The following is a 25,854-nucleotide window of genomic DNA, read 5'->3' as shown; positions in this document are numbered from 1 at the left end:
ATTCTTTTGGGTTTCTCAAGGTGTTGAGCTCTGAGTGCGTATATGTGAATATTGATTTCTGATAAATCTCAGGTGATTTCTTGCTCACTTCTGAATTTCTCTTGAAGGAGGGAATGGGGTAGAAATGAAGATATTGCAAGAGCTGCTGCTTTCTATATCCCAAGAAAACATTTTTCAAATTTTTATTAAGGTGATACATTTTTAAAGAACTGCAAGGATGCCAGATGATTCTGTGATATAGCAGATTTATTTAATGAAATACATTATCATCCAAACATTTATATCAACTAAAAATATGTTGATGGTGCATGTACATATTTCCTATTTAAGGCATCTTTAAAAAACCCTCAACTTTCTTTTGACACTAATGAGATTTACATTCAAAATGTATCAACTTTTAAATGTTGCAAACAATGACATTTCTTAGCTCTTAGTTTATCTATGCCACAAATAACTGTTCCCTTACTAACATTTAATACAGGTATTGGTAATTAATTGTAGCAAGCTAGAGTAACATCTTTTTTTTCACCTGGGGCAGGATAAAAAATTATGTCCAACACATCATAAAGTATCATTATCTCAAGGAAAGAGAACATCATGTACAAGTTACCTGCTTTCTCTTTTTTTCCTCCTTGCTATCTAATAATATCAAGATTTTAAAGACCTAATCACACAAGATAAAAGAATGTTAAATACTAGGCTTCTAGCACATGGTATGATGAATTCTCTGCATGTAAAAGCTCTCAGTACATGTCTAGTCCTCCAGGGAAAATTTATTGATCACATACACTATGAAATATTATTTCTTCAATATAAATATAAGTTGCTACTAAAAATCATCAGGTGATGTTGAGCTAGATATAATCTTTAAAATATTCAAATCAATCAATTTTTTATATAAAGCTGTCAGGTATCATATTAAAACTGTGCTGCACTGTGGAGAAATGATAAATGTTAGAATCCTGCTCTTATAATTCCCACATTTATAAAAGGGAATAGCATGGCTGCATTGTATCAAAATTGTTTGTGGACAGGTGGATTCAGAACCAAGTTGGCTGGCCAGTTCTGCACCTGGCTCCCTCTCTCCTATCCTAGCTGTGAACTGCAAAGCAGCTCCAGTGCCATCTGTGGGATAAGTGAGCACATCCTCAGGAAGGGCCCCTAGCACTTACCTACTTTTTACTTCATTGTTAGCAATTATTTACTTCCCAGAAAGAAGGCTCACATATCAACCACAGTGTTGCAAACCTTGAAATCTGGCTCATTTTATTCTGCAGCAGTAAGCAAATGCCTATTTTCTGCAAGAGAATGTATGCCAATGTTTTTTAAATTTAAAAGTTATTATCAACAACAACACTGGAAGGCTGGTTTTTAGAATGTTAGTTGGAATGATCCTTTAAATGTGTGCTGTTTTCTTTGTTGGGCTGATAAAATATGTAAACATATAATTGTAAATATATTTCCAATGTATAATACCTGTTTAAAGACTGCATTAAGCAAACTAAAATATCCTCAGTTATATATGTAAAGGATGAGATTCTTTTGATTATTTCTAGATGGTACAACAAAAATCTAAATATAATGTATTCTTTTTTTCCCGTTTTCTGTTTCACGTTCTTTCCAAATTGTATCTTAATGATTGCATGTCTAATCATAATTAATATTTATTTAAAGACATGGCCCAATAGTGACCTAGACAAGTCATTTATCCTCCTGTTCTCAGTCTCCTTGTCTATAAAATGTAAATAGTAAGTGTACCTACCTAGCTCATAAGGGTTGTTGTGATGTTCAGGCGAGCGAACAAATGTAAGCCTTTAGAGAAGTCCTTGACACTAGTAGATTTGTAACTATTATTATTTGCCAGATACTCTATCAGACACTTTGATATAAAATGTGTATACATGTGTATGTTTTCCAAATTTTAAGTTTCCCAAGATCAGAAATGAGACTTGAGCTAACATCTGCATGACTCCAAACTACATGGACTTAATTCCCAGGCACATGGCCTCTCAGTGTTCTGGGCTGGGGCTCTTTAAGCATTCAATCTCCAATAACCACTCAGTACTTCAACATTTATTAAGTGCCTACCATGAACCAGAAAGGACAGTAGTTTCAGGGAACATTCTCAGCTTCTACGGAGAGAGGCAGATTCTGCCAGCAAGGAAAACAGGTAGAATAAGATAACCCTTAGGCAAGTCATTATGAGTGGCAGCACATTCTCCCCAAAATAGTTCTTTGGGTTTCTTTTTCCTAAAACCTATGTTGGGGTGGGAGGGGCAGAGAGAGCTGGGAGAGAGAAAATTCTAAGCAGATTCCGAGGCTGAGCGCAAAGCCCAATGAGGAGCTCCATCCCATGACCCAGAGATCATAACCGGATTGGTAGCCAAGAGCCGGGCACTCAACAGACTGCACCATCCAGGTGTCCCTACTTGTTTTTTAGTATGGATGCTTCCTTAAATCAAAGAAATACAGGGATCTCTAGTATGGAATTTCCAAAACCCAAGCGCATGAGACACCAATTTTTGAGAAACAGTAAGGCCTTCTCATTTTCCTTGAAATCTCTCCATATTCAGAATGTAGTCACAGGGCTAACTTGCCAGCAATTCTAGGTTAACATTCTCCTACATCATGGAGCGGTCTCCCTGTCCCATTAGGCCACATGGTTTGAATGGGAGCTATTATGTTATTTCAAATCTGATCTCCAAGCCCCAACATCTCCTATGATATTAACTAGTTCAAGATTCGGCCCCTAGACTCAGGCTGGGTCAGTCATGGCACTGTGGGCTTTTTGCCTTGACTGAATACACCAAGGGTAGTCCTATGACCTAAAAAGAGAAACTCAGTATCCTTTCCTGGGGCTTTATTCAAATTAGAATTGGGGAAAGCCAGCCAGTGCCTCCTAGTAGAAGGAGAAGCAACATATGGGTTCTAGGAAGCAGAGCTGTTGGAGGCAGGCCCCTGGCCAGGGCGGCCTCCGCCATTAAAAGATGGCGCCTGGCTAGTTGCCAGGTTAGGATTGCCTCGTGAGACTAAGCAGAACGCCCGAAGAGGAAGTAAACAGCATTGGTTGCTAGCGAAGTTGTTCGTTTAGGTGCACAGCCTGATTCACTTCCTCTTGTACCCTGCTCGCTGATTGGTCATGTAAGCGTATATAAGTGTGTAGACTTGCAGAAATAGAGAGAAGATGCATCCGAACCAGGGCGTCTTGTCGTCCTTGCCGGCCGAGGGCGATAAATGGCGCCGGCACCCAGGAACTAAAAAAAGGAATCTTGCAAGGTAATCCGCAGGAAAGCGGGGAGTAAAGGTCCGCAGGTAAGCGGGGACATTAGCCACGTTCAAAAGTGGGAATTCCGCGGTAAAGCGGGGAGTAAAAATAGAAAAACCTTGCAAGGGAGAAGTCCGCAGGTAAGCGGGGTAAAACCACAACAAAGGTGGTGGGAAACTTGTACAAGTCCGCAATAAGAAGCAGGGCAGCCTTAGAGCCGGGATTTAGTGAGTCCACAGTAAGAAGCGGGGCGGCCTTAGAGCCGGGATTTTACAAGTCTTCAATAAGAAGCGGGGCGGCCTTAGAGCAGAGTTTAGCGGTGAGTCTTTAACGTCCACGTAAAAGCAAATACTGCTCGGGCCTTCTTGAATACAGTGGAAAAGGCGGCTCCATGGTTCCTAGATGAAGGCTTGCTAAACATACCTCAATGGGACCACTTAGGGGAGGATTTGAAGAAACCAGTGACTAACTCTTCTCTCATATTCCCTCCTCTCCCTTTGATGCATGGCAGGTCTGTAACTTGCTAGGAGCATGTACTGATATCTCAGCAGTGTCCATGTTAAATGGTGGCAAATTCCTCAACTGTTCTTATAAACAAAATGATTCTAGTACCTTTGAGACAACAGTTAATGTGTCTTGTCCCAATAATATTACTTATCAGCCCACTCCCATATGGGTCTCACCACCGTTCCTTTTCCTCGTAACAAATGCTAGCGAGCTGAATGATACATTGAATTGCACTAAGAATTGCTATCTTTCCCAGTGCTGGAATGTCACGGCCTTCAAGCTGGCTGTGATTATGCGTATCCCTACCCATGTTCCTATCCCAGGTTCCATTCCAGAGGACAAGTTACCGGTGGTGCTATCCAGAAAGAAGAGAGATTTTGGTATCACAGCCGCCATTGTGACAGCATTGGCTATATCTACAGCAGCTGCCACGGCAGCAGCAGTCTCGCTTGCTGCAACTATACCCACTGCAGAAGCTGTGAACACCCTTGCAGAAGGAACGGCGGCTGCCCTTCAAACATAGACTCAAATCAATGCACATCTGCAAGCAGGAATATTGATAGTCAACCAGAGAGTGGATTTGGTTCAAGAACAAGTGGACATATGGGGGGCCCTATTGGGACTGGGATGTATAGTACCCTTCCCGGCAATTTGTGTAACTCCCATAGCCTATACTAATATGAGTGACTTACAGAATGTCTTCCTACAGCTCTCCCAATACTTGCAGGGGAATTAGTCCGCAGAATTCCAAAACTATACTCAGCACCTGCTACTAGGAATAACAAGGATAAATAATACCAGAGTTGAGCTTGCAACCCTCCCAGATAATCAAAACATTGCAAGATGTGTTAACCTTTACGAAACAATGGGCTAGCGTAATTGGTCTGATGATAATCCTCAGAGTGGGCTTGATTCTGCTAGTAAGGAAACTGCAAATTTGGAGGCGACAGCAACATAGGCAACAGCAAGCCATGGTGCAGGCCTTGTTAGCCATCGAGGCTGGAACATCCCCCCAAGTGTGGCTAAGTATGCTGGATCGGTAGTCAACGACGGGTAAGATTGGTGGGGTAATATACCAACCAGATCATTGATATCTGCCGTCTGATGACGGGTAAGGATATTCCCCGCCACTGACAACCTAAGACAGGCACGATCCCTGCCATAAAAGAAAAAAGGGGGAGATGTCGGAGGCAGGCCCCTGGCCAGGGCGGCCTCCGCCATTAAAAGATGGCGCCTGGCTAGTTGCCAGGTTAGGATTGCCTCGTGAGACTAAGCGGAACGCCCAAAGAGGAAGTAAACAGCATTGGTTGCTAGCGAAGTTGTTCGTTTAGGTGCACAGCCTGATTCGCTCCCTCCTGTACCCTGCTCGCTGATTGGTCATGTAAGCGTATGTAAGTGTGTAGACTTGCAGAAATAGAGAGAGAGAAGAGAGAGAAGATGCATCCGAACCAGGGTTCTTGTCGTCCTTGCGGGCCGAGGGCGATACAGAGCAAGAAGGCAGCCTCTAATAGGAAGAAAATGAAGCTTAAAAACAGAGAAGCAGAGGCAAGAGGCTGGGATAGAGAGTCCTGGAAGTGTTCACGGCTCAAAGATTGTTTAAAACTCTCCTTTAATCACATTGGACAACAAGGTGTCCCTCCACTAGATCCCCCTTTTTGCCCCAGGTAGTTTGGATTATCGTCACTTCAACGAAAGGAACTCTTAACTAACCCAGGTAATTGCTCACTCTATCAAAAGTGTAGCTGAGTGTGAATTGTTATCCCATCATCTGTTTGGGTTTAATTCTCCAGTATGTGGGTGTAATACCAAAAAAGACTCATCCAAAATGTAAAACAAGGAGTTAATATGTTCAAAGCTTATGGTTCATCAGGATGAATTAGAACGTTGAAGGGATGCATGCCCCCAGAAATGCCAAGCACTTTGCAAATGGGTGCATGGCTTCAGGAACTGTAAGACTAAGCACTCCAAACGTTCTGCTCCTTGGAATTTCATGAGTTTAGAGATTAGGTGAGTCAGAGTGACTTGACTTCATTAATTTATAAAGGTCCTGATTTCAATCCCTGTGTACCAATTAATTAAACATATATTTCCCAGATACATAAACTCAGAAATTCAAGACTAAAGGGATTTCAGTAGACTTAGTTCTTGTGTGAAATCAATCCTAAAGCAATAAACCAATTCAGATGATCTCTTCCTCTGTTTCTCTCTCTCTCCTTCTTTTGTTCCAATGGAAATAATGTAGGATCGTGAGTTTCCATTATACCAATGTGCTGCCTGCAAAAGCAGAGTCCTAAAATAAGGATGTGACTGGGACATAGGACCAGAGAGGAAATGAAGATTCATTTATTAGTTTTATGCCTCTTAAACACAGAAAGAACATACTCTAAACTAATTAAGAACAGTATGGAATCTTTCCTCTACTGATGAATATACAGATCAAATTTCAGTTAGCTGATAAGTGTAAGAATAACAAAAAATAAAAGTATGGTTTAAAAAACACTGATTTTTAATTACTGAAAAAATTTCTATTCATTCACTTTTTCTGCGTCATTGCAGTAAAGTGTACTATGGGTTCAAAATGATTTTTAAAAAATTATTGGTAGACTAGGTCTGAGACTGACCCTCCCCACCCCATACAAAGAAGAGTCACTTCTCACAAACAAGCGTGACTTCCTAAATTCTTCCTTTGTGGGAAAGGCCCCAGTACTTTACACTTCTCAAAAGATCACAGTATTAGGTGTGTCTATGAAATGCTACTTCCCTCTACCCACTGTTAGTTAATGCAGTCAATTTACTTTTTTGATTTTTGATTTGATTTTTTTTACGTTTTCTTTGCTTTTGTAATTATTTTCCTAAACAATACACTAGTGATTAGATTGGATATCGTCAATTCCTTGCTTATCCTGATTTTGTCTTCTGAAAATTTATAATGCACTTTGATTATCAGGTAATTTCTGCTTTTTTCTTTCAGTATCCATAGCATATGTCTGTGGCTTTCATATTAAAACAAAACTCGGGTTAGTATTTGAAAGCTCCATCAATTATTTTTTATTTATTCAAACATTCTTTTATTTTTCATGTATTCATCCAAACAAGACTATAATTGAGTGTTTACCAAAACTTCTGTCCTGGGTCCTAGGGTTGCAGCTATTATAGAAAAAAAAGCTCTACCATCACGGAGCCCCTACACTGGTGTAGGAAGGCAGACAAGAAACAAAGAAACTAATAGAGCATGTGATGGGTGGGGATAAGCGATATGAAGAAAAAAATAAAGCAGGATAAAAAGGATAGAGATTACTGTGTGGGAACAAATTTACACAAAGAAGTCAAAGAATATCCTGACAGTCAAAGAAGGTGACATTGGAAAAAATAGCAGTAAGAGGTGGAGAGCTGAGGCAGGCAGTGGTTTGGGGGAAGAGCATTCTTGACAGAAAAGAAACAATGCTCCAAAAATCATGAGTCACGCGTGTGTTTCAATGTTTGAGGAAGAGCAAGGAGACCGTTGTGAAAGGGGATAGTAGGAGGAGAGTAGGAAAGAGGGAGTGAGATCTAATACAACTAGATCCTGTCAGCTGTGTGAGCCACATGTATATATGCTGTGGGTTTTACTCTGAAAGAGATAGCAAGCCATTTTAAGTTTGAGCAGAGGAGAAACATGATCTGACTTTTAAGTGAAAAGAAGCTTCTGGTCATGATGTGGACATTACTTAAATCAGAAAGAGAGCAAGTGTAGAAGTATTTCCTTTTCCAACAGTTGGAGGGTAGATTCAGTCTGTGGATGAGGCCCTGGGAAAACCTACATACAAAAGCTTCATTTCAGCACTGGAAGTCACCACCCTCTGGCCAGAGTAGTCTCTCTCCTGAAAGAGAGCAACACTGACAAACTTGACACTGAAGCATTCATTATCAAGTGTGGACCCAAGGACAGGAAACACCCACACACGTAGAAATACAAATGAGGTATGTATTCTGTTAGTTCTGTGTAATGAGTTTTAAAAATCTTAGTTGACTGTCAGTATTTATTTTAAAATGTTCTGGATTTTGGTTATAAATCAGCAAGATATATTGCTCTAAATTTCATGTAATTAGGTTATATAGGGTAACAACAATGGAGCCATATAAATTTAATGTCTGTTTATTGATTTCACAATGATTTATGATGGCTTAATATAATTTTCTTTAGATCCTAAAATTTAAAAACTCAAGAATTATTAATCAAGCAAAATAATCATAACATTGATTTGAATTTAAAGTTAGAATGCATGGATAAATTCCTAACAAATGAGCATAAATCAAAAATATCAGAAACAAGAAAAGTATATGGTTATGATCATATTAAAATTTTGAAATTACTGTTGCTCAACCAATTAGAATTGTTCATCTTTAGTTCACTAATTAAACACTGGAAACACTCAGAAATGTTGGATTAAAGATTTCAAGAATTACTTGAAAAAGCTCTAGAACTTGCATCCTTGCATGATGTGTCCTCATTAAAATTTTCCATGCAGTCAATGAAAATAAACCTGGAAAAGATATAAAAGTATTACATGTAAATTCAAGTTAATACTTAATTGTTAAAATGTTTATTTTAAATAAAACTATGTATTTTCACATAAAAATTACATATTTGTTACTTGATAATTATACATATAAAGTTTTTAAATTTAAAATTTATTGACAAACTCATATAAAAATCAGTAAGAAATACAAATAATCAGAAAACTAGGGAAAGTGCACAAACACATCAAAAGAATTGTAAATTCATCAACAAAACTAACAGGCAACCTACACAATGGGAGAAGATGTTTGCAAATGATGTATCAGATAACCCCAAAACCAAATAATCTCGTCAAGAAATGGGTGGAAGACATGAACAGACATTTTTCCAAAGAAGGCATACAACTGGCTAGCAGACACATGAAAAAATGTTCAACATTCCTAACCATCAGGAAAATACAAATCAAAACTACAATGAGATACCACTTCACACCAGTCAAATAGCTAAAATGAACAAGTCAGGAAACAACAAATGTTGGCAAGGTTGTGGAGAGAGGGGAACACTCTTACACTGTTGGTGGGAATGCAAGCTGGTACAGCCATTCTGGAAAACAGTATGGATGTTCCTCAAGAAGTTAAAAATAGAGCTACCCTATGACCCAGAAATGGCACTACTGGGTATTTATCCCAAAGATAAATATAGTGAAAAAAAGGGCCACACGCACCCCTATGTTCATAGCAGCAATGTCTGTGGTAGCCAAACTGAAAGGAGCTAAGATCTTCTTTAGCTGATGAATGCGTAAAGATGTGGTTCATGTATACAATGGAATATTACTCAGCCACCAAAAAGGATGAAATCCTACCATTTACAATTTTTACTGTGACATGGAGGAACTGAAGGGTATTATGCTGAGTGAAATAAGTCAATCAGAGAACAATTATCATATGTTTTCACTCATATGTGGAATGTAAGAAACAGTGCAGAGGATCATAGGGAAAGAGAGGGAAAACTAAATGAGAAGAAATCAGAGAAGGAGACAAACCATTATAGACTCTTAACTATAGGAAACAAACTAAGGGCTGCTGGAAGGATAGGCGGGTGGGGGGATGGGGTAATTAGGTGATGGGCATTAAGAAGGGCACATGTTGTGATGAGCACTGGGTGTTATATGCAACTGATGACTTATTGAACTCTATATCTGTAACTAATGATGTACTATATGTTGGCTAATGAATTTAAATTAAAAAAACAAAGAACTGTAAATTAATACAACAGTGCAGTAGCATTTTCTACATAAGAAACTAATGTAAGTTACAGAAATTGCTATATGATAGGAATTTAGAAAAAACAAAAACTTTAATTCAGTTTTATAACAAAAATGAAACTCCTGAAAACTATTTTAAGTGCCACTCAGCAATATATGACTCATTGACTTTAATTCATTTCCTCTCTACAAATTTATCGGTAAAGTCATAAACTCTGCCAAGAAAAACATACATAAAATGCCATTGTTACATTATTACCATCAGTTTATAACAGAAAATAATGCCTACAGTTATAGTAAATTTATTAAATAAAACATTACATATCTGTTAAACAGAATGAGCTGGATCAATATGTCCTGATATCCAAGAGCTTCAAGAAAATTTTCTAGTAAAAAAACGGAGTGCAAAGCAGTGAGTATGATTTCATTTGTGCAAACAGCACAGGTCTTATTTATCCATTTATATATTTATGTTCAAACAAAATTTGCACCACTTTTGAAAACTGGGTGAAGAGCCAAGAGGTATAAATGAAAAGAGGTGGGGAAGAAGACTTTAATTGTCATTTAATGTATCAATGCACTGGGCTTTTTAAGTTTGACTGTATTATAGTTTAAGATAAGTCAGTAAAAGTAACAGTAATTTAAATGCTTTTAAAATAGAGAAAAAATAAGAGTTTTTACAATGATTTTTGAAGAGAAGAAATATTTCAGGTTAGATCTGTTAACATATGAGAGTTAATGGTTTGAAAGTGTCCAGAACGCTTGGTCCCAGATCTTCTTCTGTTTTCTTCCTACACTCTGGGGATGGGAAGATTAATTTCCATGAAAAGCTATTCTTGTTAACATCGTTTAATTCTTTCCATGGAGATGGAGCATGTTACCTGATTGGTGGGTGAGAGAATTTGGCTCATGTTTCTCAGTTGGCTAGAGCTATTCTGTTATAAAGTCCTAAGAACCAAAATAGCTCTTTTCTCTTCTTTCTGTTTAAACTAGTGAGGAAGTTAGGTTAATTTGATTAATATTGAGTCAGTCAACACGTTCAAAAATTTTAATGAAGTGTAGATTACTGGTTATTTAAAAATGCATGGGAAAAGACAAACATACAAAGGCATTATCGTACAACTAATTTCTAAACTCAATACTTTTGAAATATAAAACAATGATCATTACCCCCCCCAAAACTCAGTTTATTGAAACAAATTGATTTTTAAGTTGGTCTAAAACTTGTTTCACTGTTTTGTCTACAAATGTTACTAGGTTTTTCAGTTTCATCTCATATCAGAACCTTGTTTTTTGACATATTTACTTCTCAAAGTAGTATGTAGTTGTTTCTTGGAGTTAACATCAGCAACTATGAGAAGCTTCTATAATAATAATTTCCTTTGCTGCCTTTTAATATAGTCCCATTTGTATTTTGTTCTTGTTGTTGCCTTTACATTTGATGTCTAATTCAAACACTCATCACTAAGATCAATGTCAAGGAGCTTACCCTTTGTTTTCTCCTACCGGATTATGGCTCCAGATCTCACTGTTGAGTCTTTAATCCATTTGCATTTGAGGTAAGATAATGGCCCAATTCATTCTTTTGCAGGTGGCTGCCCAGTTCTCCCAGCACCATTTATTTAAGAGAATGTCCTCTCTCCATTGTTTATTCTTGGCTCCTTCCTTTGCTGTAAATTAACTGACCACATACGTGTGGATTTATTTCTGGGCTCTCTATTCTGTTCCATTGATCTATGTGTCTCTTTTTATGCTAGTACCTTACTGTTTTGCTAACTAGAGCTTTATAGTATAGCTTGAAATTTGTAAGTGAGATGCCTCCAGATTTGGTCTTCCTTCTCAAGACTGCTTGGCTACACAGGGTGTTTTTGTGGTTGAATCCACATTTTAGGATCATTTTACTTCTGTGGAAAATGACACTGGAATTTTAATACATGATGCATTAATTCTGTAGACTGTTTTGGGTAGTATGGACTTTTTAACAATATTAATTTTCCAATTCATGAACATGGAATTTCTTTCCATTTACTTGTGTCTTTTTCAATTTCTTTCATTACTGTCTTACAGTTTTCAGTGTACAGGTCTTTCACCTCCTTGATGAAATTTACTTCTAGATATTTTATTCTTTTTGATGTAATTGTAAATGGAATTGTTTTTCTTCATTTATAAGTTTATAGGTTATGAACACACCACCATTACATTAGATTATCCTGAATTTAACTGTATTTTACCTTTATCAAAGGGATTTATGCTTTCATATGTTCTCTTGTTATAATTAGCAACTCTTTTATTTCAGTTTAAAGAAGACCCTTTAACATTTCTTATAAAGCCAGCTTACTGGTGCTGAACACTTTCAGCTTTTGCTTGCCTGGAGAACTCTTTATTTTTCCTTCAATTATGAAGAAAAATTTTGCCAGGTAGAGTATTCATGTTTGGGAGTTTTTTCTTTCAGCGCTTTAAATAATTCATGCCACCCTTCTGACTGGTAAAATTTCTCCTGAAAAATCTCCTGAGTCTTATGGAGGGAGAGGAGATTCCCTTGTACAAAATGAGTTTTCTCTTATTGCTTTTAAGTTTCCTTTTTTGTCTTTAACTTTTGACAATTTAATTCTGTGTTTTGGTGTAGGTCTTTTGGGGTTCATCTTATTTGGAACTCTAGATTTCCTGAATCTGGATGTCTGTGTCCTCCCCAAGTTACAGAAATTTTCAGTCATGATTTCTTTCAATACATTTTCTGCTCCTTTCTCTCTCTCTTCTATTTCTGGGACCCTTGCAACATAAGTATTGGTCCACTTGATGTTGTTTTATACGTCTTTAACCTATCTTCATACTTTCTCATTCTTCTCTCTTTTTGCTCCTCTCATTGGATGACATCTGCTGTCTTTTTCTCAAGTTCTGCATCCTGTCTTCCACTTCATCCAAACTGCAGTTGAATCTCTCTATTGAATTTTTCAGCTCTGTTATTATATTTTTTCAGGTCAGTGAATTCAGTTTGGTACTTTATATTTTATATTTCCCTATTGAAATTTTTACTTTGTTCATGAATTCTTTTCCGGACCTCAGAGAGTATCTTTGTGACCATTGTTTTGAACTCTTTATCAGGTAAATCACTTATCTCCATTTTAGTGAAGTCTTTTTCTGAGGTTTCATGCTGTTCTATTGTTTGGAACATACTCCTCTGTGTCTTCATTTTCCTTGCATTTCTGTGCTGGTTTCTATGGATTAGACAAAACAGCCACCTCTCCCAGTTTTGAAGAAGAGGCCTCTGTATAAAAGATAAATTTTACCATTCAACAATGCCCTTCCTCTTGGCTGTCTTCCAATTCTTTGTGAAACTGCATAGTGTGTTCTTAATGGCCCCCAGTAGTTGAAGGTGGGCCAAGACCTATCAGTGTCCCAAAGAGGCAGAGCTCAGTCAACAACTGGATGCCAGATGGTTTTAAGCTGGATCCTCAAGTAGCAATTTTTGTTTGTTACAGTCCTATGGAACCCATCAATTTAATTAAGCCCTGTTGGCCATTGGAGCCATGCAATCATGGGGTATCCTCTGAAAAAAACATGGCACAGATGTGTGTACAAGTTCCTTCCAGGAGATACATTTCCTCTGAAACAAAATAAAGGGAGAGTGCCAAGATGACACCATCAAGTTCTTGGTGCTGCAGTATTAAATTGGAAAGCTGCCCCTCAGTCCACAGCTATTAGAATGAACAAACAGCCTTCTTTCATGAAAAGACTGGGTGTGTTTCAGTTTGCTGCCTCTGCTGTGTACCCTTGGGAATTTGCCACAGTGTGTCTGCACAAACCTTTCAAGAATTGTCTCCTAGTTTGCTATAGCCTTCTGAGTCTTGTGCATCCAAGCCTTGTTGGCTTTCAAAACTAGATGTTTGGGAGTACATCTCTCACATGGAAGTCTTAGAAGTTGGGGTTCCAATGGATGGATGGATGTGGGGTCCAAACTCATCACTCCTTAAGGAGAAGCTGGGAGTTGTGATATCTCTCCTATTCTGTGTTGCTTCACCACGGCTGGGGCTTATGGCAAGATTGTGTCTCAGCCTCTCCTTCCTACATTGATGTGTATTTTTTCTCATTTCCCCAAAGAGTAAGAGTCACTCAGCTAGTTTCTGGATTTCTTTCAGAGTGAATCTTTCTGTCTGTAGCTGTCTGTTTGGTGTCCCTGAAAGGAGTAAGTTCGGGAGCTTCCTATGTCACCATCTTCACTGCAGCTTCTGAGATGCCCAAGTTCATTTCCTTTCACCCAACCATACATCATACTTCAGCAAACAGTTGTCTTCATTCAAAGAAAGGAGGAGGTAGTAACCATTGCAGCAGAAGAGTAGGAGGTAACAAACCTCTTGTTCAGGTTAGGGGCAGCAAAAGGGGCACCTGGCCTCAGTCTTGAATCATGAAATTCAACAAGTTTTTAAAAGCATTTTAAAATTATATTAACATGAATATCAGCTTTTGACAGTTTTAAATTTTCATGCAGTCTTCATTGTTCATTTTAAATATCACCCATGCAGAAATAAAGTAATAAAATCTAGGCAAGCTTTGTTTTCTTACTAATTTATACCTAATGTTATCTTTCAACTTAACTATGGACTTTACTCTTAGACTATGTATAGTCAAGGATTAAAACTTGATGCCACTAAAGATAAAGAGATGGTTCAGAATTTTACAAAATTAAAAATTTAAAACTCCATGCCAATTCTTACCATCAGCAAAAATGTTAAAAAGCTAATTTGAAGCCTGAAAATGTTAATTTTATTTTGTAGATTAAATTTAATGAACTTAGCTTAAGTTTCTTGTGGAAAATCATTCTGGAGACTAAAAAGTAGCTACATGACACTTTTAAACTTTATTGTAAATGTGTACATATGTTTCTATCAAAGATTAACTGAAAATGCTCATTTTTAAGTATCAGTATCTGTTTTTCACTCATGCCTTGTTTTCAATATATCTGTTTTCTCTATTCTTTGCTTATTTGAAAACTCCAAGGCCTTTGACACAGACTGAATTCTGGGTGTCAGTGGAGAGCGGTTGCCATGAGAATGACAACTTGACAACAGTAAGTACCTTGTTATATAAGGTTTATACAATTACACTATCAAGGTTCACCATTTTTTCACCAGTAACTTTCAACATTTACTCTCCCATTTTTTTTTTTTTTGTGAAAGCAATTCAAACTTGTGACACAAAGCCAAATTTCAGTAAAACTTAATCTAATAAAATCTTGTACAATGGTACTTTCACACTTTAAATGAAATAAGTTTCACTCTCCACTCAGTTCTTCACCTTGTACATCTTAAGAGGAAATCCAGTTTCTACAACCCAAGCCTATGTAATTTATGCCATCTGATAATTTGGCAGGCGATTAACAAAATTCATGCTTCTCCTTTCATGGTATAGTTTGTCACACAAAAGTAGTCCTTAGATAGCAGTTTAATTCCCTACCCCACTGCCTCTCCAAACATGAGAGCATCTTTCTGCTGGTGGGATGTAGATTATATAGAAGTCAGGGGTTGGAACAAGCACAGATAGAAGGTAACTTACTCCTCTATTCATTGTGTAAAGGGAAACTGCCATTGACTGAGAATATTTCACTGGAACCATTACTACAGCAAGAAGAAACTGCCATTGCATGAAAGCCTTAAATGTTTGGGGTTAATTCTTACTCAAATTAATACAAATAAGATTTCAAAACATATATTTAATGTATTTATGTTTACTTTGCTTTTGTATCTTTCAGATTCTTTTGGAGGGGTTAAAAATCACAACATTTTAATTATTTTAATTGAATGTTTTCAGCTTGGTTCACTGCGTAAAACCATATCTAGAAAACTGAGATGATGTGGTAATTCAAAGGTACAATTATAGATCCCTTCTGTTTTTCATTCTGAAGGAAGCCCTACAGTTGAGGGACTGCAGCAGAATATTTCATCCACAGTTAGTAAGACTAGATCAAGTGAGCTCACGTAAGTCAATTTGCTAGTTTTTCCCATTAATCATGGCACATTTTCTTTTGAGTTTTTTTTTTTTTTTTTTTTTGCTAAATTTAAGAGCGATGTATAAGATTTTTAAAAAAGGAATAGTGTAACAGCAGCAAAGGACTGTATCTGGGTTTGTGGATGAAAAGGGGACTGGAGGTTGTCTGGTGGCTTCATAGATCAATAAAGATGCATAAGAAAGGACAGGCCACCCTTAGAAGGACCAAAAACTGTGGAATGGATACCCATGGAAAATCATGACTTTCTTTGACAATATGTGTTATGATGATCTTTGTATCAAATAAAATCATTATTTTTTCCTTTATTCCATGAAATATTAATTTTCTTTGAGGTATTGCTTACAAGGCTCTTACCTGGAGAGTTATCCACTTGGCGAAGAAAACTTAGAACAAGAAGAACCATGTTTTGAAAGTCAGTAAAGTCGTGGATGAAGGGGGCTCTATCCCCGTTAACAAGCATTCGTGGAGGCAGGCCCTTCTGGAATTCATATGTTCTGACCAAAGTTGTTGGAAAGAGGGCTACAGCTAAATATTTCACAGCCACACACCAATTTCTTCCAAAATTTGCTTCTGGTTTAGAATAATACTCCAACCTAAGAGACAAGTGGAAACAGGTACAATTTTAATTAGTCCATTCAGAATTTCAGCCTCATTATTTTCTTGCTTCTGTTTTTGATTTTTTAGTTTCAAGTTTTTATTTAAATTCTAGTTAATTAACTTATAGTGTAGTATTGTTTCAAAAGTAGAATTTAGTGATTCGTCACTTACATATAACACCCAGTGCTCATCACAAGTGAGAAACAATGGTTTAAATAAACTGCAATGGCTTAGACAAACAGCAAGCCCTAAAAACAATGGCTTAAATAAACCCTAGGAAAGAGGTGAGGGCACCAGTTCAAGGCACAAAGGCATATAAGCAAAGTCAGATCAAATGGAATCTTTTCAAATGATTTAACTGGATCTGTTACCAGACAATTCATCTAATATTTCAGTTAAGATATAGCCAAGTTAAAATAAAAATAAAAATACACCTTAAGAGGCTCCTTTTAATATAAAATACAGATATACGTGCACCAATCAATCTTAGGATCCAAGATCCAACAGTTTTAAGTATATGTAGACCATACAGAGCCCAGTATTGTCTCATGTAAAGAAAAAACCCTAATATATTCCTTAAAAAGTAACATATGAGATTTGAAGGAAATATCCCAGTATATAATAGATTGCAAACATGTCTGCAGTTTTCCAAACTCACTCTATCTCTGGTGTTTGTTTTTCCCAGGGCCCCTTCCCTGTTACATTGGAAGGAGGTGGGAAGGAGAAAGGCATAACTTTCTGATCCTGGTTCAGCCATAATATTTAATTTGGCCAATAGGATATTAGCCAACTTGACACCCTGTAAGCCAGTAATATGTTTTCACAATTTGGTTTCTCTCTCTTGTCAGTCTGCCGTCACTATGGTAAACACTCAAACTTGCTTACTGAAGAATTAGAAGACAAGTGGAGCAGAGCTGAGCTTCACTCAACCCTGGAATGCCAATCAAAGTCAGCTAACACGATGTGAGCCTAGGAATGAGCAGACCTGCCCAGCTGAATCTTAAACATGTGAGGAATAAACACTGGTCTATGACACTGAGATTTAGTAGTTATCACCTGTCTACATTCTCGTGAAGAAAACAAAATGAAATACAGGACAACACACCTAATAAATTGCAGACTTCTCAACAATGAAACTGAAGCTAAAAAATAATGGAGATAAGCCTTCAAAAATCTTAAGTATTACCAGCTAGGTTTCTGTAATCACTCAAAGCCTCAGTCCGAAATCGTGATAGAATAATGATACTGTAAGAATGCAAATTACCTACAATTTTTTCTTCTTATACAACTGTTCTGAATCGACTAGTATGTAAGTCCTGACAAACAAAGTAATCCAAGAAATAAAAAGATACAGGATATTGGAAAGGGGCGATTCAACTCAAAGAAGAGACAAAGGAAATCTAGTACAAAGATACTAGAGACCGAAGAATCCTATCAGACCACCTAGGCAAAGCAGAGCAGGTCAACAGCTCTGAAAGAAACCTCTTCAAGAAGAAAAAATTGATGTAATTCCAGATGCTTTTAAACATGTTGAGAAGAAACTTCCTTGGTTTGCCAACTTGAAGTAATTAGCGTTGTATACAATAGAAAGTAAACAAAAATATGTAAAAAATTATCAACGCTAAAGGGAATAAGATAGCAAAGGAAAATAATTATAATCAGTTTAGTACATGTGATATGAAGAGCAATTAATAGTTAAAATAATGTAGCCACTGAACATTGTCCCAATCCAAATCACTAAACAATCATGCAGAGAAAGTGAGAAGTGGGAAGAATTTGTATGGTGTGTGGGTGAGGGGAACTAAGTGGTAATTTTCTATGGCCATGATAAAAAGGATTATACTTAAATCTATAAATCAGGAAATGTTATAGGATTTTTTATTTTTAGAAATATAGTACCAAATAGCAAAGCAACCAGTGGTTATAGTCATATTCTCCCTGGATACAGCTGTTTCATTTACTTATGTATTTTTGGTGGAAGAGACGGAAAAATCTCATAGAACCACGTGACTAAATCATTGCCATATACGAAGTGGATAATATACAAACTAAAAGTGACCCAAAACAAAAAGTAAGAAAGCACACCTGAATTCAATATATGAATTAAAGGAACAGGAAGGAAGGAAGGAAAGACGGGAGGGAGGGAGGGGGGAAAGGATGGATGGATCTCTGAAGAATTCCTGAAATAGAGATAGCAGCAGCTGTGGGAAGATGCTAAGATCTTCCCACAGACCATTCCCACAGATGGTCTAAGGGCCATCCATCCACTATTCTAACTCCTAGGACAGGGAGGCTCTGATCACACTCACTTGCCTGCTAACCTACCTAGAGGGAGGGAGAAGAGGTTAAGAATGATTTTTTGTTCAATTCGGTGATTGCCTGCATGGTTCATCTCTCCCCAGAATTTCAAGACTCTTCATCAAGGAAGTGAATATTGTATTTTATTCCTGCTTCATTATATATTAAAAGGTGGAAGCATTTTTTTATTGTTTAATAGCTTTTAATATCTTTTTAGAAGGGAAGAACCTTGGTAGTTACTGACCTCATCAAATGAGTTTGTAGGCTATGTACCTTGCAGACAGTACAGCTTGCAGGTAAGAAAATGAGCTATGGAGTCAGGAGAAATTTGAATACTAGCCCTGCTACTCCCTGGCCATAACATTTTAAGAAAGTTCCTAAACAGCTCAACTACATACTTGGGATCTAGAGAAAGGAGGTGTTTTCAGGTGAGATCTTATATTAGGATACTTCAGGAAATTTCTTTTACTTATTGTACTTAAGAAACAGTAGCTGTTTAAAAAACCCATTTGAGAGAGTCACTTGTTGATACCTAAATAGAAGGCCAAGTAAGAAGGATCAAATTTCAGAGAATAAAAAGAGCTATTAAAAAGCAATGTTTTGGTTATAATTATTGAGGAAAGTGCTTCTAACACTATCAGAAAAAAATTTTTTAGGTCATATGCTTGTGATCAAAATAGTCATGTAAATATTTAAGATTATACACCAAAAATTCATTGCCCTGTGATTTTGGAGTTTTTAAATAAATTTAGCCTGTTGAAAATATGGTATTTCTTTCAAAAGCAGTTCCATTACATATATAGGAATAAATACAATTAGATTAAAAGTCTAAGTCCACAGGAGACAGGAAATATGCCTATAAGAAAAAAGTTTCTTCAATCTCCTTGAATTTACCTGAAGTACTCTTATATTTTTTAGGGACAAAGTTGGATTCTCTTGTGATTTATCTTTGTATATGAACCTGGAACATCTGTAAATGAAAGAGTAATCTAGAACAATGACTTGCTATCAGTCATATCTTGAGGTAGGCAATCCCAGGCCAGAATCATTGTCTAATAATCTCATTCCTATTTCCTGTCATCAGAATAGAAAAAGCAGTTGAGTTACAACTGCAGCCCCAAATCCTATCACTGATGCTGCCCCAGGAGAAAACTCTTCCATTGCCCAACTTAATATCTGATTTTTGAAACCATATCAATAAAGGAGGTAAAGGAGGAAATGTGCTTTGAATCTGCGACTTACGTGATTTATTTACCTAACTGATGGAGTCAGTGGGAGAGACAATCAGTGAAATTAAGAGGCACACATGCCTGCCTGGCTTTACCAGTCTACTCATATAATACCAAGGAACCCAATTTTGTGGTTCCTGTTTTTTACCATACCCAGATTTCTACCCCACACTTCACTCAAAGTGGTTGACTTCACCCTCAGACAGTGTCCACAATAGCTAATTTTATTATGTGTCAACTTGACTGGGCCTCAGGGTGCCCAGATATTTAGTTAAACATTATTTTGGGTGTTTCTGTAAGGGTGTTTTTTGGGAAATCTCAGTTTCCAAAATCAGTGGACTGAGTGAAACATATTGCCCTCCCTAATGTGGATGGGCCATATCCAATCTTTTGAAGGTGTATTAGAACAAAAGTCTAACCTTCCTTAAAGTAAGAGAGAATTCTCTTGACTGATGGTCTTCAAACTGGAAGATAAGCTTCTCCTGCTTCCACCTATCTACCTACCTATTTATCTATCTATCATCTAGCTAATCTATTAATCTATCATCTCTCTATCTATCTATCATCTCTCTAACACTATCTCCTATTGGCACTGTTTGTTTGGAGAATCCTGACTAATACATTATCATTCACAACAAAGCACTCTAGATATAGAGTGTAACATGTAGATATAACATGTAGAGTGGCTTGATAATCTGCTAAGCTATCCTGTGTGCTAATCCTGATGCTAGTTTATCTTTTTCTTTAAGTGTGTACCTACCATATGATGTGCCCATGGTCAAAATAATGAAGAAAATTTTTCTTTTTTTTTATATAGAGAAATTGTTGTATATTTTATTTGTTGGTTGGTTGGCTAGCTGTTTTGTTAGTTATCAGTTGGTTAGTAAAAGATTTTGCCCCTTCTTCATAAAACACTTTTTAATCTAATCATTCTAAAAGAGTTATACTTCATCATTAAAATACTCAGTGAATAATATTATTTAAAAGGAAGATTAACCATCACTTTAGAAGAGGAATAAAAAGGTGTTAAGTAAGGCCAAAATCATTTACCATCTTAAATAGAAATGATTTGCTATCCATTCTTACCTATCTTCAAATATTTTGCTAGCATGTTCCAAGGTTGAAACATGTGCAGCCCAGAAGTACTTCAACAGGTCTTCAAAGCTACTAGAAGGATTCTGCAAATGCTGTAGCAAAGGAGACATTTATTTGTATTTGAGAAAATATAACAATTTCTTTCCTTAAATTTCATTGAATCCCATATATAAGCTAGAAATATTCTACAAGAGAGGAGAACTTTTGTTTCTAAGAACTATGCAGGCCCTTAGTGAATAACACTCCATAATAGAGTATAATAAATATCTATTATAAGTATTATTACTGAATGCACCTATAAGAGATGAGCTGCAACAATTTTCACAAGAGTCAGTATTTTATACTGGCCAGGAGGATTTTGGTTTTGGTTTCTCATTTGTTTTTCTGCCACCATAGTAGAAACTACCACAAAAGTTTAAAATTAAGAAAAAGAGGAAATTTTTGTTAGGATATTTAATTCAATCATATCTAAAGTAGTGAATTAATAATCTACAGAACAAGTAAATCTATCTTTTTATTGTGGACCTTCTACCACTTCTATATTTAGCCAATGTTTGCATTTTGCTTATTGAATATTTGGTTTTGATTGTCACATAATTGTTTAGTTCTCCCTATGTATGATCATTTATTAATTCAATTGAAATAAGTTAATTGACTGTTCTAAAAACAAACTCTATAATTGTATTTCTCCCAAGAGTTAACCCTTGGTTGCCATGCAGGTTCAATTAGCCGGAATACTCCTTTTATTTAGTAAGATACATTTTGTGCTCTCACATTTATGTATAATTTAATTTAAATGAGTGGATAGACTTTGTGTTAATGTTGTATTGGTTCAGAGGGTACTAATGGCACATAATCCCCCACTGTAAAGTAATAATATAATTTGCATAACAATTTACATTTTTGCACTTAGGAAAATATTACATGATGAAAACAAAGACCTAGACAAAAAACATTATATAGAAAAGGAAATTCTCTTATCACCTCCTAAGAAAATAAATTATAAAACTTAAGAAAGCAACCTGGTAAAAGGCATTCCACTTGCTCATTATCTCAGGATAGGATGATTGACAACTAGAAATATTAAGGCAAAAATTCGTCTGATCCTTGGGTGGCGGCAAAAGCATGATTTGGTCTGATGATATCCCCATTATGCCGGAATCAACCGCAGCCAGGAAAGGTAATGCACTTAGAAAGTAATTCATATCTGTAACAGCAAAAATACTTATTATTATCACAAGCACTAACAAATGCGATAGAGAATATTTTTAAGTAGTCTGTAAACTAGTAAGCAAAAATCACAGGTCCAGAAACCAAAAAGTTAGTCACTACCAAAAAAAATTAAAAATCTCCCTAAGGATCACATATATAGCTTTTCTTAATAAGCCTAGAATTATAAATAAACACAGACTCAAGCTGTTGTCTATATCTTAAATAAAAATTAATGTTGACATTTCATATTAATTTAGTATTACTTAATATCCATTTTTTCAAAGTGTTGGGTAAAAAAAAAAAAAGAAAATTATCTATTGACGCATAGAATGATACACCTCTAACTGAAGCTTTATCATAACAATACTTTTCTAAAACATTTAATGTGGCAAGAGTGTTAACATTTTGTACTTGGTACTTAGTCGAGTTTAATGTGCAACCATGATATCACAAAATCCTTGTTTTATATTGGGTTTTTAAAGCAAACATTTTGGGTAAGTGTTGACAATTGATCTTTGGATAACTAAATTGGCAATGAATTAACTTTTTTATTTCTCTCTAAAAATAACCTATTCCATCAGATTTAGACATTATAATTTTGATAGCTATAAAGCTTATACTGATTCTCACTGGTGATGCAGAACGTTGTCTATGATAAGACATGTATTTATGAATGCAATTCTACGCCCCAGTGGAGCAGACTGCTACTCCAAACTACTAAATCAATCGAATAAAGAAGCCTGAGTTCTACATCCGTGGCCATGACTGTGGGTCTTTGAAAAGAACTGGTCTGCACAGTATTAGAAAAACATGTAAAGGTGTTATATGATGTGTGTAAATCCAAGAAAGTGAAAATTAATGTATTCTTAGAGATATTGGGAAATATCTCTAAGAAATTGTGTGGAAATTAATTTTATTACTAAAAAACAAAACAGAATTAAAGAATTAGAAAATAACCTTTTGATTATTTTTGTATTAAATACGTGACTGAGCCTTTGATTACGGATTGACAAAATCATTTGTGGCACACTACTCTGACACTTACGGTTTTAAAGTCAAACACAGTCGGTCTGAACAAAATGAGGCAAAGCCCTATTTGCTTGTTCTCTCATTTCTCATCCTTCCTCATTCTGGAGACTCTCGTGGGACCTCCCACCTGACTGCCAGTGCTGGGCTTTCAGAGGCCATGGTCCTTTACAGTTCCTTGTTTCCGTCCTTCTGTGAAAAGCGCTGTGTGCCCTGAGGAATCATTATTGACCTTATGGCTGTTAAATTCTAGAATGTGGCATAAAGGCCACAAGGTACATGATGAAATAGATTCCTTCTTACAAAAGAATAGTATTATTTTGTCTCTGTCTCTAAGATTTTAGGTTGAATACTTTCCTTGGGAATGGCTATCACCTATTTTGCTATTTAAAAGGACCTACCAGGGGCACCTGGGTGGCTCAGTGGCTTAAAGCCTCTGCCTTCAGTTCAGGTTATGATCCCAGAGTCAGGAGATCAAGCCCCACGTTGAGCTCTCTGATCATTGGGGAGCCTGCTTCCCCAACCCCCCGCCTGCCTCTCTGCCTACTTGTGATCTCTGTCGAATAAATAAATAAAATCTTTAAAAAAAATAAAAATAAATAAAAATAAATGAACCTACCAGCCCACCAGCTGTCCACAGAGATACACAAATGATCTCCAGATTCATAGCCACAGCCTTTCCTTCCTCTGGGATCAGCTAATCTTCCTAGAAAAGAGAGGGTGCAGCGATTATTTGTTATATACTAACATTAATTCCTGAATATCAATAAATATTTTGCTTTAAATTGTTCTCTTCTTCTTTCATTGGTCCCCAACAAGTCCCTCGCACTCAATCCTTCTCCCTTCCTTTTCTTGTCCCTTCCTTAAACACACACACACACACACACACACACACACACACACACACAACCTACAGTCAAGCACATGTTTCTATGCTATTCTATTTCCAGGTCTTGTCCTTTGCCTTAATTTCCAATATTATCAAATTAGAATAGAATTTCTCAGGTGGACTTAAAGACTGTTTTTTTTTTTTTTCTTTTAACTAGGTAGTTATTTTCAACATGCAGCCAAGACTGAGAAACACTGTTTGGGCTCATTCTTTTATTTCCTAGTAGATTTCATTTCTATTTCCCCAGTAAAATTTCATCCACATTTCAGGTTTAGGTTAAATTCATTTTTTTCTGATCACTCCAGCTGACTCCACTCTGGCCTTTGTTTTGCACTTTTAATGTCTATCCAAGAGTTATTGTTTATTGTTTTCTATTTAATTTCTGCTATCTTTCCTATTTCACTTGTGCTGTAAATTCTTTAATGGCAGGGAAACTCTGAAAGTACTCATTCACACCCCATCTCTCCACTGCTCTTAGCAAATGTTGAACACTTATCAGCTCATCAATGGATGAGTTTAGTCAGACTTGATCCTGATGTGTGAATGCAAAGAAAGAAAAAGAAGAGCATTAATCTACCAGCTTCCCTGTACCTCCCCTGAGGTTGGCATGCCTCCCATAGCAGACTTTATATTAATGATTTCTCTTGGACAAGGGTTGTTTTGACCCCAATGAATGCCAGATAAATAGGAGTAGATTTGGGTCTCAGGATATTCCCTAACAAAAAAGCATGACTTGTCCTCCTCAGTAGCTCCTGAATATGACCACTGCTCAGACTTAAGATCAACCATAATCTACCCTCTATATCTCTTCTATTGGAATAGAACATATTTCTTTATTGGTGGTATTATCAGTGTGGATAAGCTCCTTCATGAGCTTTTTCTGTTGGCAAGAACAAAAATATCTAATTTATGAATCCTTGGCCCACAACATATCTCCCAATGAAACACTAGAATGTATTTTCAAGAGGAATCAATCATTTGCAGAGAAACATCCTTATGAACAAGATGGCACTCCTTACGTATCAGCACTATCTCCATGTATAGGTAATCACAATTGGGACTTCAAAAAAATTCAGGTAAATTTGACATCAACTTCTGTTTTTAATGTATATCCTTTTGACTGTTTTGCTCATCTAAATGCTTCAAATGGCATCTAGCACCTAGCAGGAGTTCAATAAATATTTGAAGTATGCTCAATAGATTTCAATAGATTTAATATGAAGTCTTTTTGTGTTTGGCAACTATTCCTTATGCCCCATTGTGGATTCTAGTCAAGACAAAAGCATGTAAAAGTAGGCTTTATGGAGGAGAAGTGAAGAAATATGGTTATGAGGGGAAAGAGGAAAAAGAAAAGAATCAATTTTCAAAAACATGGTATGGTATTTACAGAATCTTACTTCCCAATTACTATGTGGTCATATTAGTAGATCATCAGGATGAAAACAAGAGTCATTCTTACCTGTTCTGTATTGCCAGCCAAGCTGGAGAGGTAAACCCCAAAAAATATTTTGTTCATTGTTAGCCACAATGTTTTCAAAATAACTCGCTGTCTTGTTCACTAGGATTTTGTACATCCCCAGTCTCTCCAAGTATATCCAGGGATCAATGAGGTACTTTCCATTCTCTACCCTGTAGTCACTGAGCTGACCAGGACTCTTCTCCCACAGTGGTGGATACAGATCTGAGAAATTATATGCTCCTGCTAGAGAAGCAGAAAAGCAACCAACTAACACACAGGTCCAAGGAAGAAGGAAAGCCATTGTACCAAAGCTGGGGACTGAGACTGTGGCCAGGCTTTTATTGGGAAATGGAGGAAGAAGTCATGGTATTTGCTTATGTCTCAGCATGTCAACACTTTTTGTTCTTTTCCCTGAAGATGACAGAGTGAAGATGGAAAGGCCTTACCAATGAAAATAGGGTGCCTCTCTTGTGAAATAATAAATTGATTTATTGATAATAAATTTATCAAT

General features: G+C 36.6%; 1 protein-coding gene across 1 annotated transcript; it reads right to left on the bottom strand.

The window, feature by feature from the left end:
• Positions 1-7,926: 7,926 nt before the first annotated feature.
• LOC132018662 (protein LEG1 homolog) lies at positions 7,927-25,644 on the bottom strand. The gene is made up of 6 exons (XM_059401569.1): positions 25,344-25,644; positions 23,615-23,701; positions 21,780-21,964; positions 20,749-20,849; positions 15,893-16,131; positions 7,927-7,958 (listed from the first exon to the last, which is right to left on the bottom strand). Exons 1-6 carry the CDS (start codon positions 25,642-25,644, stop codon positions 7,927-7,929), a joined length of 945 nt encoding a protein of 314 aa, XP_059257552.1.
• Between the last annotated feature and the right edge of the window lie 210 nt (positions 25,645-25,854).

This window comes from Mustela nigripes, chromosome 5 (assembly GCF_022355385.1).
Source record: "Mustela nigripes isolate SB6536 chromosome 5, MUSNIG.SB6536, whole genome shotgun sequence".
NCBI lineage: Eukaryota > Metazoa > Chordata > Mammalia > Carnivora > Mustelidae > Mustela > Mustela nigripes.
This window is presented reverse-complemented; position numbering and strand designations above follow the sequence as displayed.